The 19,939-nt window shown below is 34.1% G+C and overlaps 4 protein-coding genes across 4 annotated transcripts; 1 reads left to right on the top strand and 3 right to left on the bottom strand.

The window, feature by feature from the left end:
* The first annotated feature begins 612 nt into the window (after window positions 1-612).
* LOC139881643 (chromatin assembly factor 1 subunit FAS2-like) lies at window positions 613-3,806 on the top strand. Its single transcript, XM_071866088.1, has 12 exons — window positions 613-726; window positions 828-939; window positions 1,057-1,083; window positions 1,200-1,272; window positions 1,660-1,763; window positions 1,860-2,074; window positions 2,158-2,254; window positions 2,614-2,686; window positions 2,863-2,954; window positions 3,040-3,178; window positions 3,297-3,397; window positions 3,493-3,806. Exons 1-12 carry the CDS (start codon window positions 613-615, stop codon window positions 3,804-3,806), a joined length of 1,461 nt encoding a protein of 486 aa, XP_071722189.1.
* A 1,906-nt stretch (window positions 3,807-5,712) lies between these two features.
* LOC139881644 (protein trichome berefringence-like 7) lies at window positions 5,713-7,321 on the bottom strand. The gene is made up of 3 exons (XM_071866089.1): window positions 6,501-7,321; window positions 6,115-6,273; window positions 5,713-6,034 (listed from the first exon to the last, which is right to left on the bottom strand). Exons 1-3 carry the CDS (start codon window positions 7,319-7,321, stop codon window positions 5,713-5,715), a joined length of 1,302 nt encoding a protein of 433 aa, XP_071722190.1.
* A 4,076-nt stretch (window positions 7,322-11,397) lies between these two features.
* On the bottom strand, window positions 11,398-12,500 carry LOC139881645 (pentatricopeptide repeat-containing protein At3g49240, mitochondrial-like). The gene is made up of 2 exons (XM_071866090.1): window positions 12,345-12,500; window positions 11,398-12,258 (listed from the first exon to the last, which is right to left on the bottom strand). The coding sequence occupies exons 1-2, from the start codon at window positions 12,498-12,500 to the stop codon at window positions 11,398-11,400; spliced, it is 1,017 nt and encodes a 338-aa protein (XP_071722191.1).
* Window positions 12,501-16,002: 3,502 nt separating this feature from the next.
* Window positions 16,003-16,701, bottom strand: LOC139881646 (uncharacterized). The gene has a single exon (XM_071866092.1). The coding sequence runs from the start codon at window positions 16,699-16,701 to the stop codon at window positions 16,003-16,005; it is 699 nt and encodes a 232-aa protein (XP_071722193.1).
* Between the last annotated feature and the right edge of the window lie 3,238 nt (window positions 16,702-19,939).

Consider the following 19,939-nt stretch of genomic DNA (forward strand, 5'->3'; position numbering starts at 1 on the left):
TTGCCCCTATTACCAAAAGGCAAAATAAGATTATCAAAAGATCGAAAGAAGTTTCAACCAACCAGACACGCCTCACCGAAGGAGAGGAGGAGTGGAAGAACCGAAGAAGAGAGAGATATGATTGAGGTTTGGGGAAGGAAGTGGACCCACTTATTTTTTTAACACTTTTATTTTTGTTCAGCTAGGCTAAAATATGATCTATGAAGTAACAAAAAGGATTAAAGGTAGAGAATTGAAATAATATGAGAACTAATTTTATCGTCGAGGACGAATTTCAGTTTTTTAGTAAAACAATTGGACTAATTTCAGTGATGAAATAACTTTGGGACGAATTTCTGGTTTTGGACAAAACATTGGGACCAAAAACATAATTATCCCTTTAACAATTCTAAAATTTCAGGATGTTTTTTTACGAATCAATCTAGTAGCGTTAAGCGTATGTCTTCATCTACTGGCTTAGTCCACTGGACATAAGTTTCCTTATTTACCCCTAAGCGGTTCCCGCCATATCGAAACAAACTCCCGCCAAAATGCCAAACAAAACATTACTCACGCAGTCACGCTTATAATCTTCTGTTTTGGGCGCTCTCGAACGACATCGAGAAGAAGATAATGAAAGGAGGAACTGTTCAGATCAATTGGCACGACACGAAGCCAGTCCTAACCCTAGATTTTCACCCAATCTCCGGCCTCCTCGCTACTGCCGGCGCCGATTACGATATTAAGGTACGTTGATTGATTAATGTTACTGTGTTTATTCATTCGCTTTATATGATATGATTCAACTTGTACGTCATAAATATTAATTTGGATTTGTCTAAATGTAGATTTGGTTGATAAATCCAACCGAAGAGCAGAAGAAAGCTCCGACTGCTTCTTATCAAAGTAGTCTCGCTTATCATGGTTCTGCTGTAAATGCTATTCGTTTTTCGCCTTCGGGTAATAATCTAATCGACCTATATTCTGAAAAATATATTGGTGACCATCACTAGCTTTGTCTCTACATTTGTTATTCTTCTTCATGACATAAGTAATTTGGCTCATTATGTTGTGCAGGAGAACAACTTGCCTCTGGTGCTGATGGTATGATTTTAGTCTGCACATGCTGCTTTCTTGCCATTATATGTGTGAACCATAATTTTATTTGCAGGATTATGTCAAGTGATGAATCTGTTTTTAATTGTTTGTAACAACTCCAGGAGGCGAGCTGATTCTGTGGAAGTTACATGTTACTGATAATGGTCAATCATGGAAAGTTCACAAGTCATTATCGTAAGATCATTTCTCATCAGTTTGTTGTTATACTTCATTAGATTTGTGCATTGTCAGCACATTTTTTGGCTGGGTTCTTCAAGTTGCCTCTACTTCCATTCATTAGGTCAATGCCAAACTTAGTTCACCAGTTTGCAATTACCAATTGTATAATTATACATGCCTATTAGTTTATGAAATTGACGCATTTGATAGATCTAAGTTGATACAAATGAAAGTTTATAATAAGGTTTGTCAGAACGAGAGATCCTTTACAACTCTCTTTGCATGGAATTTCACCTCTATAGACATTTGTTCTCGTGAATGTATGTATGTGTCGTCTTGATTCAAAGTTTGAACCGAACATTCTATCATGCCCTAACTCATTTCTGTTTTCATTTTGGGTAGATTTCACCGCAAAGATGTAATGGACCTTGAGTGGTCAACTGATGGCGCATTTCTCGTCTCTGGATCAGTTGATAATTCATGCATCGTTTGGGACATTAACAAAGGTAGGACATTCTAAAAGATAGATTTAGCGCTTATGACTTTTGAGTTGGTGCTTTTTCTTACGTTAATTTCTTACTCTTGTTGTCTGTACCTTTTAGGTTCTGTACATCAGATCTTAGATAGTCACTTCCATTACGTTCAAGGTGTAGCTTGGGATCCATTGGGAAAGTATATTGCTTCCCTCAGTGCAGATAGAACCTGCCGAATTTATGTTAATAAGCCACAATCAAAATCAAAAGGGGTGGAGAAGATGAACTATGTTTGTCAGCACGTTATTTCTAAGACCGAACAGCCAACAGCAGACAATTCTAAGGTGGGCATAATTATTTATCACTTTTGTTTATACCACTTTTCTTAGTCAGGTCCAATGCACCAACTCTTTGTATATATTTGCAGTCTGTTAAAAGTTATCTTTTTCATGACGAGACACTGCCATCTTTCTTCCGTCGATTAGCCTGGTCACCTGATGGATCATTTTTACTAGCGCCTGCTGGTATGGTCTCATCTCTATGTTAAGAAATTATAGAGTATGATTTAGAATTTACTCTTTGTATAGAGTATCATAAACTGATGCTCACTCATGCTTGGTCTACTGGCTATTTATATTTTCAAAAAATCTTTGATTTCTGCCTCAAAGTATATAATCTTGTCTACCAACCAGAGTAGCATCTTCTGCTATATAACTATCTTAAAGTATCATTCAAAAAAAAGAAAAGAAAAAAGAAGAAAGAAGCTATATTCAGTAAATTCTCATCCAAGGAAGGTTCTTCAGTGTCTTCAGTTTTCCTCATTGTAACAGTTATGTTTTCTTCTTTTAATGCCTCTGCTGATGGTGCTATGTTCCTGCTGCAGGTTGTTACAAGGTTCCGTCTGCCTCTGAGGCAATAAATACTTCATACGTGATTTCCAGAAAGGACCTTTCTAGGCAAGATTCTTATGAATAATCTTAGTGGGTATTCATTGATCTAGTTAAGAATAATCTCTTGATACTTTCCTTTGTGGTCAAACTTTTGTGCTTACGTACGTTTGTTTGGCTCTTTCTTGTTTTTGGATACACTCATTTCCTTTTTCTTTTTTTTAACTTTCTTAAATCATCTGCAGGCCTGCTTTACAGCTCCCCGGTGCAAGCAAACCTGTTGTGGCAGTTCGTTTCTGCCCGGTGGCTTTTAACCTTCGAGGGCAAACTCAGGCACGTTTATGTTAGTTGAAATTTTTCAAATGCACATGGTCAGTAATGTTCAAATGTCTTAATCGTACGATGTGTTGTGTCTTGTGCAGGACGGTTCTTTAAATTACCCCATCGCCTCATTTTCGCAGTTGCCACTTTGAATTCTTTGTATATTTACGATACTGAGAGTACTCCTCCCATAGCAATCTTGGCTGGTCTCCACTATGCAGCTATTACAGACATTTCATGGTAAATCAATGTTAAAATTACAAGAATCAAGCTACAGTTCCACTACTTGTTTCAAATTTAGCTTTAACCTATTGTTGATTCTGGGATCTCATGTTGCTAGTTTTATTTGTCCTTCAAGGTCGTTTGATGCCCATTATTTGGCGTTATCTTCTCGTGATGGTTACTGTACTTTATTGGAATTCGAGAAAGATGAACTGGGAATGCCAATCTGTGTATCAGGTATTCTTTCTTTCCTCACATTGCTTTTGCATGTCTACTCATTTACTTATCCTCTCATTGGTTCCTTAATTTAATTATTCTGAATCTTTTCACAGCAGAGAAAAAATTGATGAGTGACAAGAGCAAGAGCACTGTTTCTCAGATCTCAGAGGACATGGTGATTGAAACAACTACGCAGGATAATCCTCCTGAAGACAAAAGGCAAACAGCAGTTTCTGGAAAAGGTGACGAGAAAAAGAACCCAATTCAAATTCCCGATGCTGATGTGGTTAAAACTACAACAAATCATTCACCTGATGAAGCAGATCGCCAAAAAACAGAAAGTGAAGGGAAACCATCGCCAAGCACGACTACCCCTGTCACAAATAAGCAAACCAAAAGGCGGATTACACCGATGGCTATTGACTGATGATACATGGAATGTACCTCTGTACATATGACATTAACGTATTAACCTCTTTCACATTATCAGGTTAATTCAATTTATTTTTGGCGAGGGGTTTTGTAAACAGGTTCCTTGTTTGACAAGAAATTTAGTATGTGGTAGGAATCTGGAAACATAGCAATGCGTTGCATTAGGTGTTTTTCAGTATGCAGTATAGTATCACATACTGTGTATTACATTCCTATTTCCACATCTTATTTTTCTGTGTAATGAAGGATGTGTTTAATAGTTGCTACAGATAGGTTGGTATGACTAGTACAAGTGTCGGGTAATTAGGGACGGAGGTAGTATTAGTCTGTCTGGAATTGATTTGGATTGAGATGATATTGAAATGGCAGGTTTAGGAACAACCAGTTTAGTGTAAACTCTTTGAGTTAGACCTCAATCTTGTTGTGTAGTGGAGGAAGAAATATAAATTACAAACTACAATGTAAAAATGAACTAGCTATCAATTGAAATTAGGGTTAGCCAGAATTCATGAAGCACAACGCTTTTTGGAAGCATAATTAATTACAATCAATAATTACAGTTACAGATCACTGAAGAACATGTATGTATGTATGTATGTATGTATGTATGTATGTATATATTTATTTTCTGGCTGTACAGACCATTAACTTGGACTAAGTTTTACAGTATTTGTATTTTTGAAAATCATCAAATTTGAACCTCAGACATTAATTTGGTTGAACATGTTGCTTTGAAGTAGATGCCGTAATCTCTCTGCCTTGATTCTGATTCTCATCGGAGAAAGTAACGCGTGAACCAGACTTGATGACGTCTTGTTCCTTTTTGCTGACGACTTGATCATAATGAAGGTCCTCCCATGGTTATCACTTCCATTTCCTCACCATGTGGACCTGTTGTGATTTCTTCCTTCACTTTCCTATGGTCTTCAAAGTTGACAATTTCGGATTTTTCAGCAGTTTTCCTCTTTTTCTTGATGAAGCAGAACATTGCAGCTGCCAGGAATGCAAGGAAAAACACACCACCAAGCGACACAAAAACAACTACTATCACTGTTTGGTGATGATGGTGGTGGCCCGGAGGTGGTGGCGGAACCCAATGAGGTGGCGGCGGAGGAGGTATATGGTGAGGTGGCAGTGGAGGAGAGATATGGTGGGGTGGTGGTGGTGGAACCACATGAGGAGGTGGAGAAACATGGTGAGGTGGTAGAGTGGGAGCTAGTCCCTGTTCTGGTGGCGTCTCCGGGAAATGAGGTGGCGTAAAGGGTTCCTGTGGTGGAGCCACGGCGGGTGGTGGTGGTTGAGGATAATATGGGAAGAAATGGTTTATGTTTCTCATACCTGCTGCTGATAACAACAAAATTAAGGACTCGTTTGGAATGATAGAAATTGGAAGACTGATGATGCTGGTGAATAATAATGGTGGATGGAAATACCTATTTGTAGTGCTGATAGAATTCTGAATTTGAATTCATGTTAATTGTTTGTATGCTTCTAAGGTTTAAGTTACTTGACTCTCATGCTAAGATTGTCAAGAATTTCCTTTTGCTTGCATTGAAAGAAAAAACTCTTCAATTTTATAATGTACAAAGAAGGAATTGAAATACATAGATTGCACTTTCAGTATCAACACCAAAACTTCATTGCTCAATGTAAATCACAATTTGTTTTTGACACATATATGGGAGACCAAAATTGCAGGCCTCCATAAACCACAAGAATGAAAAAAAAAAAAAAAAAAGTTTAGTTCCTGTAAAAATACTGTTTAATCCGTGTAACTCTACGTTTTTTTTTTTTTCTTTCTCTACAAGGCTGGCTGCTGTCTTTAAAAATTGCAGAAGAGGGTTACAGCTTTTCACATCAAAAGGGAAAACTAAAAATCGAGAAAGGAAATCAAACTTGTGCTACGCGGTCTCAACTTCCAAATCCTTAGGAAGTGAATGTTGATGATTTCTGAGAAAGTATGAGAGCAAAATTTCATTCCATATATCAGGTACACCAGGAAGACACCAGTGGCTACAATCAGACACAGATAGGTTGTCACTCCAGCGGCCTACGTGTCCATCGTTCCGGAAAGCTGACATGGAAGTGATATCCAGGACGGTTACTGGAACCGTCATGTTATTTACTACCTCCCATATGATGTCTGTAAATACGCTTTTACCTCTGCCTCTAGCATCTGGCATCGGGAACTGGCTCACATTGCAATATCTATGCCTCTGATCACTGTATTGAAATAAAATAACTGTTGTAATGGATTGAAAACAGAAAAGTGGAATCCAAAAAAAGAAAAGAAAAGGGAGTACCTCCAATGAGAAGGCTCAAATGAACGAAAGAAGACTTGTGTTCGATTTCTGTCAATTGTTTGCTCAACCCATGAAGCCCATGTATCTAGTGCTATTCTGAAGGCAGATGGGATAGTCATTCCAAGCTTTAGCGAATTTTCAACCTGGAAATAACATCCCCTGTCCATGACAAAAATTCAATAACCCCAATATATACATGTAGTAAAAGAAAAATATAAATAAGTTACTAATAAAAGTAGAACTTGAGATTTCAGGTGTGTAGATTTTTGCTGAATTTTTCCAAGTTAGTTTTTGTATTAGAATGAAATGATAAGAACTGATTCGTGCAAATAGTAATGAATAAATTAAACAGAAAACTTTACAAAACAGCATTCTGGGAAACTTACGTTTCGAAAAGCTTTCCTGGAACCCACCACTGTCCTGTGTTGAATATGAGAACATCAGACTGAGCCCACTTGCTGCTGATGTCATCCAATTTGTCCAAAATAAGTGTTGATCTGACCCTTCTAGGTGCATGTCTTGGCATCCATCCATATTGTACCAAAAACACTGAACGAAAGAACTCGACTGTAAAATTAAAGGAATTAAACCGAACACCTAAGAATCTAATTCGTTTCGTAATCTTGTTCCCATGGATTTCATAAACACTCTTCTTGTCCTCTACACCAGTCATTAGCATACATATTAATGACTCCCATTGCGTTCTACTCATGGAATCGCCAACAAAGACAATCCTCTTATTTCGTAGCTCTTCCAATATGTTGTCCACATCAAATCTTGAGATTTCGCATTTTGAAGGTTTCCATCTCCATTTAAGATAATCTTGATCAGTTCTTCCATTTCCCAGGCAATTAAATCCTTGTTCTGCAAAAGGGCATTCAGAAGCATTGTACAACGGATATCGATCATCTATAACCCAACTTCCATCGAAAATATCACAAGTCTCTATTTTCTGGTTTATCTTGGAAATGTCAAACCTGAGAAATGCTTGGCTCAGACTTGGAAGCACATACACATAACCACCGGCAATGGCTACACAGAAAGTAATCAAAGTCCCTATTATGATAAGACAACGAAACCAGTGAGAAATCCCACTTGACCGAACAAGTCTAGGGCTTGCAAAGCTTAACGACTTCGGAGTCAGACCTTCAATATTTATTGTCAAGGCCCTCCGATTAAATGATGACGTCCGACTAACAGTCTTCATCATTTCAAGAACCCATACCAGAAAGATTCGAAAAACCCCATTTCCATATTAATCAAAACTGTAATATCAAGATCCTCAACATTTTTAACACACACAGAAGCAAATGCCCAGAACCATTGTACAATCAAATCCAATTCCAGCAGTAAATCAAGCTCCAAGGAATACTACCAGAGCTCCAATGCATTAAACAAACGTGATGCTTTCACTAGCTTCCAGAACAGGGAAATAAAATATGAACAAAAATGCTATATTGAATCCTGCGAACTTAAAAAGCTCCAAGTTTTTTCCACAAAACCAAAACTTGATCACAACCCAATAAAGAAAAGAGTGATGAGTCAAAAGGGTATGTTTCGAATCTAAGAAAACCCAAATGCAGTAACTGATAGATTACAATCAGAACACCCACCAGATGAAAGAATATCTCAAAGACAATGAGAAGATACAAGTAGCTCAGAATTAAACGAATTTACCATTGATGGGATTGAGAATTTTGCAGAGAGATTTATAAGATGAGATTGCTGCAAATCAAAAGCTCGCCGTAGATGAAAGGTCGCTTAGGAGAGAAAGGGAATGGAGGTGGTAGAGAGAGAGAAAATAAAATAATAATAATAATATGAACAAACCTGGACAGTGAGATGTCGTCTTAATACTTAGATTTGATTCAATTAACTCATATTCATACCAGTGGGAGGAGCTATTTTTGTAATTTTGGGCAAAATTCCTATTTTTGTACAATGTTGAGTTGACCAAAGAATTTATTTTGTCTGTAATAATTTTTTCATTTCATTTAGTTATTACTTTACGCTGAGAATGCGAATGTCTGTCTTTAACTGGTAGTAGTAAGTTAGAAATTATTAAGTCTAATCTTCTTAATTTTATTACTAGTATTGTACTTTTATAAAACGCCAAAAACATGGATCTTTGAAAAGACAATCTTTGTTAGCCAATAATTCGATCTCTATGTATTTTGTAAATTACTTTTGTGATATGTGAGAAAATTGCCTTGATTTGGAATGAAATATTAGTTTAATTAAAAAAAGAAATTGTCTGCCAAACATAAATAAAAGGCAAACGATTGTCTGCCTAACAACAAAATAGAAGTCTATGCGAGAAGAAGAATACTAAGAGAAATTTATAACTAGCTAGATATATTATTGCAATTATAAAGACTCATGTCACTAGGGAGAGCTTCTGGAAACTTAGATGCCTTATGGGATGTTTCACCAAATGTCAAAAGCAATCTACGACAGACACATTCACGTCGAACATTCAGCTCATCACAGAAAGCATCATCCGACATTTCCTCACATAAGACATCAAATCCACCGGACGTATCATTACATGACCAGCTCACATCACCAGACTCGACCTTGTTGATCAGCGAGAGAAATACTTTTCTTCTCTCGTCAACAGAAGAAAGCACTCCCATCAACCTAACATATACATCAAAATGTGGCCTCAACCCTGACTCGATCATCTTGTTAAAATATGCCGCTCCGTCATCAATCCTACTCTCCTTAAAGCAGCATACCATTAACATGGTATAAGTAGTCTCATCCGGTTCGACTCCGGATTTCCCTTGCATCTCTCGAAAAAGAGCCTCAGCTTCGGTCAACATATTATTTTTGCACAACTTTACAATCAAATTTCTGTATGAGTGAGTATCAGGTGTAATACAGTAATCGCCCATGTCTCTAAAAACTTGCAGAGCATCCATATATTTTTTTCACGACAATAGAAATAAATTATCCGGTTAAAACTTCCTAGATTTACATTTTTCTCGCGCTTCATCTTTTCAAACAACTCCACAGCCTCTTTGAATTGGTCATAATGACTTAAACCTACAAGAACCGAATTATACGCAATAGCACTCTTTGGAATTGGATTAATATAGCACGGCCATTTACCTATGTTGTAGTACGGGATCGACGCCCCATTCTCAGCTGCAATCAATTCGTCACAGACCTTAATCGCTCCATCTAGAAATCGATTATTTACAGCATAACCCTTCATCAAGTGCCTATGAGCAATCGGGTCCTGTCGTAAACCCTGGGAGTCCATCACCTCTTTTAACTCCACGGCCTTGTCAAGCTTCCCGATTTCCACCAATTCTTTAACTAACCTCCTGTAACTAAGGAAAGTTTGCTTTTCCAGAAAAAAACGTTCTTTTTTTATTTGCTTGATATATACACGTGGATGTCAAGTTTTCCAATACTTGCTTACCAAGGAAATTGAGTGATGCCCACTCGATCCATAGTACTATCAATTCTGAAAATAATCGATGATAAAAATATACTCCCTCCGTTTCTGTCTAATCCATTTTCTATTTATAGAACAAAAGCTTATTGAAATCTATTAAGTACTCCGTCTTCTAATTATATCACGTTTCTTATACAATTATTTTATCTCATGTATCAGTTTTGGAATAATTGAACTAATGTTACACCATTAATTCGTTTGTGGGTTATTAAATTAATACTGGTACTGAATGTGAGAGTAAACCGCATTAAGATTTATACACGTAGCTACTATCCATTTTCAAAAACAATAAACATAACAAAAAAAAAGTCACATGTCAAAATTTATTTTGATAATAAAATTTATAATTATATCTAATTACTTTAATTGTTCTTATTGTTTAAAAAAATGAAATATGTCCGTTTTAATATGAATAGGATAAAAGAATATAGTGGATTTTATTAAGAATAATAATATGATAAAAAAATTAAAATATATATATATATATTGATTAAAAATATTTTTTTTAAATAATATGTCTTTTTTGAATTGGAAATAATAAGATGTGTCCGTTTTAATTAGAATATAAAAAAATAATAATAAATTTTAATTAAAAAAAATTGTTTAATAAGAAAATTAGAAAAAAAAATAACGTATTATAATTTTATTAAGAATAATTGTTTAAATAATAGATAGAAGAAAATCCACGTGTCAAATTAATTCGGTAATAAGAAATTAAGAGTTGAAATTAATTCGATAATAATATATATATACACACATATTTATATATGCCGATTTTAATTATAATGAATGATAATAAAATTCGTAAAAAATCGGTTCTTAATTAGGAATAAAATTATTATATGAGTTAGCAGGAATCCAAGTAAATTCTTAATAATATGTATCCTACTCTAGCCTTGATGTTATAAAATATCAAAATTAAATTGAATGAACGGAATTTGGTCTGTTTCGGCCTTGATCCCCTATTATCTCTGTTTACAACAGAGGAGTTGGGTTCTTTTTAAAAAAGAAGAAATTAAATCTCTTGTTGATAAATGGCGCATATATCCTATTCTAGCCGTTATACAACAATGCGCTGTCCAAATTAAGATGTGTAATGTAAGAAGGAACAATTTCATGGGAATTTGGAACGAACTGGATGTTGATTATGTGGGTAGTGATTCTTGTGGAGCTTCGGGGGTATTCCAAGCTCTTATTGTTTGGAATGAAATATCAGTTTAATTCAAAAAATAAGTTGTCTGCCAAACATAAATAAAAGGCAAGCGATTGTCTGCCTAACAACATAATAAAAGTCTAAACGAGAAGAAGAAAACTAAGAGAAATTAACTATCTAGCTATATCACTACAATTATAAAGACTCGTAACTTGGAAGAGCTTCTGGAAACTTCCAGGATGCCTCGTCATCTCCCGTGTCATGGGATGTTGTTACACCAAATGTGGAAAGCAATCTACCACAGACACATTCGCGTGGTACATTCAGTCGAACATTTGGGTCATCATCATCCGACATTTCGTCACGTAAGACAGCAAATCCACCGGACATTTCATTACTTGACCAGCTCACATCACCAGACTCGAGCTTGTTGATCAGCGAGAGAAATACTTTTCTTCTCTCATCGACAGAAGAAAGCGTTCCTATCAACCTAACATATACATCAAAATGTGGCCTCAACCCTGACTCGATCATCTTGTTAAAATACTCGGCTCCATCATCAGTCCTACTCTCCTTAAAGCAGCCTAGCATCAACGAGGTATAAGTAGTCTCATCCGGTTTGACTCCCGATTTCACTTACATCTCTCAAAAAAACTCCTCAGCTTCAGCCAACATATATTTTTTGCACAACTTTTGAATCAAAATTATTGTATGAGCGAGTATCGGGTGTAATAGAATAATTCCCCATGCCTCTAAAAACTTGCAGAGCATCCATAAATTTTCTTTCGGCACAGTAGCTATTAATTATCAGGTTAAAACTTGCCAGATTTACATTTTTCTCGAGCTTCATCTTTTCAAACAACTCCAAAGCCTCTTTGAATTGGCCATAGTAACTCAAACCTTCAAGAAGCGAATTATAAGCAATAGCACTCTTTGGAATTGGATTGTGGTCTCCAATATAGCACGACCATCTACGTACGCTGTAGTGCGGGATCGACGCCCCATTCTCTGCTTCAATCAACTCGTCATAGACCTTAATGGCTCCACCTAGATCTCGATTAAATAGAGCATAACCCTTCATCAAGTGCATATGAGCAATCGGGTCCAGTGGGAAACCCTGGGAGCCCATCTCCTCTTTTAACTCCATGGCCTTGTCAAGCTTCCCGATTTCCACCAATTCTTTAACTAACCTCCTGTAACTAAGGAAAGTTTGCTTTTCCAGAAAAAGTTGTTCTTTTCCTATGTGCTTCTTGTAGTACTCCAGTGCAGTGTCGAGTTTGCCGTCATTAAGATAAGCATGGACAATCAAATCATGAGTTTTTACATTCGGAACAATACCTGCCTCCTGGGTGAAGAAACGATAAAGATAAAGATCTAGTAGTTCGGCATGTTTCGACTGCTCGAGCAGCTCCTCTAACACTTCGTTGATGGTGGATATGGGGAGGCGGCAATATTTGGTGGCGGCCTGGCGGGCGCAGAGGGCGGCTTTCTCGATGTTGTCTTCTTCGTGGATGAGATGGATGATCTCGTGGTGGATATATTAAGGCGGTTGCAACAAGATGATGATCCCGAGAAGACGGGTATGGGTTCGTAGCAAGGATTTTGGATAACTTTAGGTTCAAAAGGGGTTTGTTCTTTCAGAAGACGGAAGTAGTTGTTGAGTAGTGGAGGGTCCCTGACTCTCGAGGCAGCAGAGGACAGAAACCGGCAGCAGAGAACAGTAAAGAGCGCTACTGGTGGTGGTCGACGGCAGAAGGCGAGAGCCATACTTTTATTCACTATATGATTATGTTATATGTTCAAACCTACTGTCTCTATAGTTATAGTTATAGATATTCATATATATATATATATTCATATATATATTCATATCATATATATATATATATATACGTGGATAATACTTGGCTTGCTTACCAAGAAAATTGAGTGATGCCCATTTCATAGGATAATAGCGTTTAACCTACCTCAAGACCCAAATTTTTAACAAATTTTATTTCTTTAAAATCAGTTAATAAAATTATATTTGTCCGTTAATTTCTTAACAAAATCATATTTTCGTCAAAAAATTATTTATGTGGCAGCAAATCTCCATCAACTATGCACAATCAGTGCCACCTAAGCGATATGTCATCCGATGACTCAGCAAAAATGACACGTCATCATCTTCAACCTTTCTAAAAAAAATTGCAGATTCCGACGATCACCGCAGTGGTCCGACCACCACTTTTGACGGCGCCACCGTTGATAGCAGTCAGGATTCCAAAAAAATTTATATGGTCGGATTTATTTTGAACGAGACAAACGTCATGGTGGTATCGGATTTTTCAAATTTGAACCGTTTGGTGTAGATATAAGCTTAAAGGTTCGGTCACCGCATCTGTAAACTTAGATCTACACTAAACGGTTCAAAATTTGAAAAATCCGACACCATCTCGACATTTATCTCGTCAAACGAGTCCGGTCATATAATTTTTTTTTGAATTTGACTACTATCAACACCAACGCTGCCAAAAGTGGTGGCCGGACCGCCGCGGTGATCGTCGGAATCTGCAATTTTTTTTAGAAAGGTTAAAGATGGTGAAGTGTCATTTTTGCTGAGTCATAGAATAACTTGTCGCTTACGTGAAATTGATTGTACATAGTTGACGTAGATTTGCTGCCACATAAACAATTTTTTTACGAAAGTATGATTTTGTAAGAAACTTAACTGACATGTATGATTTTGTTAGCTGACTTTTTCGAGATAGGAACTTGATAAAAATTTGGATCTTGAGGTAGGTTAAATGTTATTATCCCCATTCCATAGTACTATCAATCGATCGATTAATCTTATAGACAATATAAATCTTATCTTATCTAAACAATAAGAAGTAATTTTTAATTTGTTTCAATTGCAAATTTTATTCTCAAATCAAAATACTACATATGACGTTTTATTGATAAATATATATTTTGACACATATTTTAAAACTTTAAATTTAATTATGAATCAAATTATTATGTTAAGTTAATGATATTATTTTTTTTCATACTAATTAGAAATCAAAACAGAATTCCTAACAAAATCATACCAATTAATTTTTCTTAATAATAAAAATTTATTCTTAATTATATAAGAATTTATATTCTTTGCTTTACCAGTAGTAGACGGGTATGGGTTCGTAACTTGATTAAGGCGGTTGCAACAAGATTTTGATCCTGAGAAGACAGACATGGGTTAGTAGAAATTTAGGTTTAAAAGGATTTGTTTTTGAAGAAGTCGGCAGTCTTTGGGTAGTGGAAGGTCCCTGTCTGTCGAGGCAGCGGACAGAAGCCGACAGCAGCGGACAGTGAAGAACGCTATTGGTGGCCGTCGACGGCAGAAGGCGAAAGACATACTTTAATCACTCTAATATGTTTTATGTTCTATGTTCAAAAATCAAAACTACTGTTTATCTATAGATATGTATACGTGGATGTCAAGTTTTCTAATACTTGCTTACCAAGAAAATAGTCAGTAATAAAAATATACTCCCTCTAATTAACTGTAATATTTTTTATTTATGTACAAAAGCTTATTGACAGCTATTAAGTACTCCGTCCTCTAATTATATCAAGTTTCCTATACAATTATTTTATCTCATGGGAATAATTGAACCAATGTACCTATTGTCGGCCTGTCGGCCTATTAATTCGTTTGTGGGTTTATTGAATCTATATGACCTTTTTTTTTTTTTTTTTTCTATAAGTTGATGATTCTCTATTTTTTAGAGGTTGATGATTCTGATAACAAATTCATGTCATATCTGGCTGGGGTACTGAATGTGAGAGTAAACCACATTCAGATCGTATGCACGTACTTATTCACCATCCTTCCCATTTCAAAATAGATGATGATTTAATTTAAGAATAATATTATTTTTATAAAATTATGTTTATAAAATTTTATCTATATACATAACGTACGTGTCAATAATTACATCAGTTTTTAATTCTGTTAGAATTTATATGATCAATAATAATATTACACATAAACCACCATATCATAATTTGTATATATAATTTTGTAAAAATATCATTTTTTTTAAATTAAAATGATATTATGTAGTTAATTAGAATTAGTGAGAATATTTTTAACAAGTAATAAATTTCTTAAATTATATATTTTATCTTGTTCAATTTAAAAAAATTTAAAAAATATTACTTTTAAAAAATATTTTCAATATATTTAATTAATTACAACATGTAATTTTAACCAAGTGAAATGAAAAAATGCGAAATAAGAATGCTAGTGCTACTTGTTACAGTTATACTGAAACTTTGCAATAGACAAAACAATGCACACATATATATTCCCCATCTAGTTGACGTTTTAACTTTTAAAATTATGAAAAAATCAATATATTAGACTATTATTTATTATTATTATTTAAATATATCAAATTATTTGGTGTCCAGATAAAGTCTGATATCATTGAACCGATTTTTATTTTTCCATTATATTCAATTTTCGACTCTAGTAATTAACTATCGTCGGTTAATTTTATTAATTTTATCAGTTACCATGTTGAGAAAACAACCTAGCTATATATAGGACTACTAGCTAGGGTTTCATTTTGAATATTCAAATCTTAATTAAAACAAATTAATGAGCAAACATCACATGCCATATGCCATGTAACAATCATAAATCATGATTAATTTCCTACCCATATGCATACATGTGCACTACACTATATACCCTCATATATACTCTCACATGTGAGAATATTTCACATATACATACATACAGATTACAGAGAGAAAAAGAGCTTTAGAGAGAGAATATATATGTATAATCATATAGTCAACAACTTCCTCACGTCATTCTTCATATTTTCCCGGAAAGAGATTCGGCCAAACAAACTTTTCCGGCAAATGTACAAACGCAACCAAACACCTTATTATAAAAAAAAAAAAAAAAAAAAAAAATAATACATAGTTGTACGTAACCCAAGCTATAACCGTTATGATTATTCTCGATCGATCCATCTAGTCAACAAACAAGATATCCTAACAATCAACCTTTAATTTTGCCTTCACATGACCATACCCACACACAATATTTAATTGTAACACACAAATTTATGCACATTAATTAATTATATGCTAGTATATAGTATATATTCATCTTAATTAATTATCATCATTTCAATGATTAATATGATATTAATTTATCTCTAATAATTAGCTCATGGTTAAGCTAATATCAACATGGCTTTCATTAATCTTATATTACCACCTTAATTCATATCGGAAAACCTCCTCCTCCTCCGTCTCCTTCTCCTCGTGGTGGTGGTAGTACAGCCGTCGTGGTACGAGCTGGCTGATCAAGAATAGAAGATGAAGTTGCAGAGCTAGAGAAAATCAAGGGCTTGTTGTGTAATTTCACATGCAAGTCCGGAATGCTATTATGGATAGCCAATTGATAAAACTGATTTGATTGGAGCAGCCGGATTTGTCTCTTCAGGAACTTGACATAGCGGATAGCTTCATCTAACATGGATGCAGTGTCCATTTTGGTGCCACCTGGCACTAGTCTTTGCAAGATCCTAATCTTTTCACTGATCTTCTCTCGCCGGTGCCTTGCCGCGATACTTTGTGGATCATCGCTAATCCTAACGTTTCGCCTTTTCGGCTTTCGGATTGTAGACGGATCGATATCAACTGGCTGCATAGCCGCAATTTTGTACATCATCTCCTTAATTGCTCCGAGCTCTTCTTCAGGCTCCTCCTCCTTGTCTTCTTTATCATGTCCATCTTCGAAATTATTCCTTACATCTACTCTAACGACGTCGTCAAACAAATTTGACGATGAAGGAGGTAATTGGATCGAGGGAGGAACTTGAGGGTAGTTTTGTAAAAGTGTGGTGAATGGAAGTTGCCCGTGGAGGATTTGTTCTTCCATGAGATCAAGATTGTTCCAACTTTGGTTGAGATTATCCATGGTACTTGGTGCAATTGTAAAACTCTCTTTTGTTTTGAGATAAGGGTTTTGGTTTATTTATTCTTCTGGTTGAGAAGAGAAGAATAAAAAAGAGTGAAATTTTAATTTTTGTGTATATGTTTGCTACAATATATTAATTAATTATATGATTCATAAGAGAAATTTGGATGTCAAATTCACCATAAAAGCAAAAGAGTAGAGGGTTTTGGTTGGCAGTGAATGGAAATTCTCTTAGGTCTCACTCTTAGACCTCATCAAAGAACCTACAAGTTGAGTCATTTTCTGAAACACAACTCAGAAAAATGGGATTTTAAAAGTTTGATGGCATATCATGCAATTTGCAATTTAAAATATTGTAAGAGATATTATAAAAGTATTTTTTTTTATGATAAGATATTATAAAAGTAAATTAGGTTTTTAAAACGAAAAGATTAATTATATATAGTATAATAAAACATGACGAGAAGAATGTTATCTGTCAAACTATGATCCGTTGATCATGACGTTAGCTACACGCTCTTTCAATTTTATTTTTAAATATATATATATATATATATTTTAGAGAAAGAAAATGTCAATTGTTGTAATTGTATTTTATTTTTTTTAAATGATAATAAAGAGAAAATTGAACGGTCTCATATTAATTATATGTATGGTAAAAGCTCAATTCAGATATTAGACTATTGAAAATGAAAATACAAATTGAAGAGCTGGTGATGAGTATGCAGGAAAATCAAGGTGAGTTTTTTTTTTCGTAGAGTACTATAATATTAGGCCAAGAAGTAGCAACTAGTGAAAGGCGATGATAAGAATTGATGAGTTTTACCTTTTCATTTATCTTTTACGTTATGGCTGACCATAGCAAAAGCACTGAAAACCTAGCTAGGGCTTAATAAATTCCATTTGTACGACATATAATACAATTCAGATGATCATATAAATACATTCTTCGATCTTCCCTTCGTATTGACATTTTTAACTACAGATTTTCATCCACCTTTTTTTTTCTTGTTCTTTTGTGTAGGACTAGGATCCGAAGGGAAGTTAATTTCAAGCATATATGTGATTAACATATGTAAATAATACTCTTTCGTCTTTAATTAAATGTCAAATTTTTTATACAAAAATTACATAGAAAATATGACGTTTAATTAGAGACGGAATAATAGATTATGAGCTATGAAATATTATTTCTTCTTATTATATATCACTCTGACGCAAATCAAAGTATGACATCCGTTATTTTTTAAAAAATAGATAATTAAACTTTAGCCCCTAGCTATCTATTGCGAAAATAACACTTAACTCACTTAAACCATTAAAATTAACTATTGATTATGTGATAAAATAATGATTTTATCATTTTCTTGAGAGTTCACAAACTAATCATAGTTTGCGCTGTTAGTGTTATTTTTGTAGTTTAAGGTGCACGGTGTAGTTATCCGAAAAAAAAATACAAATAACGTAAAGTGGGAGGAACTTTTATTTTTGTGGAAAGCAGTTTAAAAATCTAAGTCTAAAATTCTATGAACAAAATTGGAAAGAAAATTAATGTATCAAAAATTTTGCTCTCTCAATTTTTATGAAGAGCGTTAAATTTTAATTATTGATTTTTATAGAAAGCCTTTTTTTTTTTCTTTTGAATTGTACATATATTAATTAGTCCAATTACAGAAGAAATAAAACACACGTACGGGTGATGTTTTTTCTTATAATTCAAACTAAGCACAGCTCATAACCTTATAACACATGCATGCATATCAATCAAGTTAATTTTAGGTGTCATTCCATACTTTCACAATTTCATTTTCAAAAATTACATCTTTGATTTGTCATTTTCATTGACGAATATTCTCTTAATCCATATAATCAAGTGGTTAATCCTTACTGTAATTGGCTAATTGTATAGTCAAAATAAATAACCACAGTACCGTGTGTAAATGAGGAGGTTATGAAAACGATGATGCTACACCATTGTTAGAGATTAAACATGATTAACGTAAAAACAAATAAAATCTACATAATTAATTTACCCGAATACACCTTTGATAGTCAACATAAAAATTCCCTTTTATTTAATTAATACTTAATATATACTGTTGACCATTGCTGTGATATATATATTTGCCCCAAATTTTATTTTTTTTCAAAAAAGTTTAATAAGTAGATAGATAAAAAAAAAATTCGAAGGGATCTTTCAGCCGTGGCTGAGATTCATGAGATCGGGACCAGGAATTGTGAAACATTTTTACCTCTAGCCCGAAAGTGCTTCTTTTGACTCTCCAAATTGATATTGCATCACACATATAGTACTTTTTCTTTCTTTTTTACATTTACATTTCAATTTGATTATATCAGACGGTGGTCAACTTCAAGTGTGTGTGCAACAGCAAGTAGTATTACATAATACTCCTAGCTAGCGCCCAGAAAAAAATATAAAACTATAATATACTTTTTAAAAAAATATATAATATACTTGCTATATATGGTTGATGTATTAATTGTATAATTTGGTATGATAAGAAAAATTGTATTATTTGGTTGCGCGTGCACTAAATGCAATCATTCTTGGCGCTAACCTCCTTCCCAGAAAAAAACTACGTACATGATGTAATAAACAATATTACAAATTTACAATAGACAACTCCATTAATTACGTACAAATTCACAATTTCATATAATCGTTTAATATTTTTTTTATTCTTCCATCTCAAATTACATGATGTTTTGATTAATATGACATGATATAATTAAATAAATATAATTAGAATATTTTTATTAAAGAATTAAGAAGATTTTTATCAAAAAATTTGACTATGCATGATTTTTTGTTCAATTTAAAAATCGAAACAATATTTTTTGATAAAAATATTCTCAATACGCATATTATATTATTTAAAAATATTTTGAGATGAAAATAATATAATCAACCAATAAATCTCAATATTTATTTCCTAAAAATCGAACCCCAGTCCCGAAAGAATAAATGTAGTCTAGCGTTTAATATTGACCATAGATATTGTGCTAGTTTATATATTCGTGGTAGTCGAGCTACCGCATATTTGTTTTGTTTTGCTTTGCTTTGCATAGAAGGTTAAATACGGCAATCAAATGTCTCGATGTAAACATGATCACAACTTCACGATGACTATTAATTTTCTTAACCATAATTAATTATTAATAATAACATTAATATAATAATCGATTTTGAATTAGAAATATTTTAATTTTCTTTTCT

Source organism: Rutidosis leptorrhynchoides, unplaced genomic scaffold, assembly GCF_046630445.1.
Source record: "Rutidosis leptorrhynchoides isolate AG116_Rl617_1_P2 unplaced genomic scaffold, CSIRO_AGI_Rlap_v1 contig18, whole genome shotgun sequence".
NCBI lineage: Eukaryota > Viridiplantae > Streptophyta > Magnoliopsida > Asterales > Asteraceae > Rutidosis > Rutidosis leptorrhynchoides.

Bases quoted from the DNA above. Each gene is read 5' to 3' on its own strand.
- LOC139881643 (XM_071866088.1), top strand. From the start codon at position 613: ATGAAAGGAGGAACTGTTCAGATCAATTGGCACGACACGAAGCCAGTC. The intron at 727-827 runs GTACGTTGATTG...GTCTAAATGTAG, and splicing joins GCGCCGATTACGATATTAAG to ATTTGGTTGATAAATCCAAC. The intron at 2,255-2,613 runs GTATGGTCTCAT...TTCCTGCTGCAG, and splicing joins ATTTTTACTAGCGCCTGCTG to GTTGTTACAAGGTTCCGTCT.
- LOC139881644 (XM_071866089.1), bottom strand. From the start codon at position 7,321: ATGAAGACTGTTAGTCGGACGTCATCATTTAATCGGAGGGCCTTGACA. The intron at 6,274-6,500 runs GTAAGTTTCCCA...TGTCATGGACAG, and splicing joins CCAGGAAAGCTTTTCGAAAC to GGGATGTTATTTCCAGGTTG. The intron at 6,035-6,114 runs GTACTCCCTTTT...ATTTCAATACAG, and splicing joins TTTGAGCCTTCTCATTGGAG to TGATCAGAGGCATAGATATT.
- LOC139881645 (XM_071866090.1), bottom strand. From the start codon at position 12,500: ATGGCTCTCGCCTTCTGCCGTCGACCACCACCAGTAGCGCTCTTTACT. The intron at 12,259-12,344 runs GTTATCCAAAAT...ATCCACCACGAG, and splicing joins AAACCCCTTTTGAACCTAAA to ATCATCCATCTCATCCACGA.
- LOC139881646 (XM_071866092.1), bottom strand. From the start codon at position 16,701: ATGGATAATCTCAACCAAAGTTGGAACAATCTTGATCTCATGGAAGAA.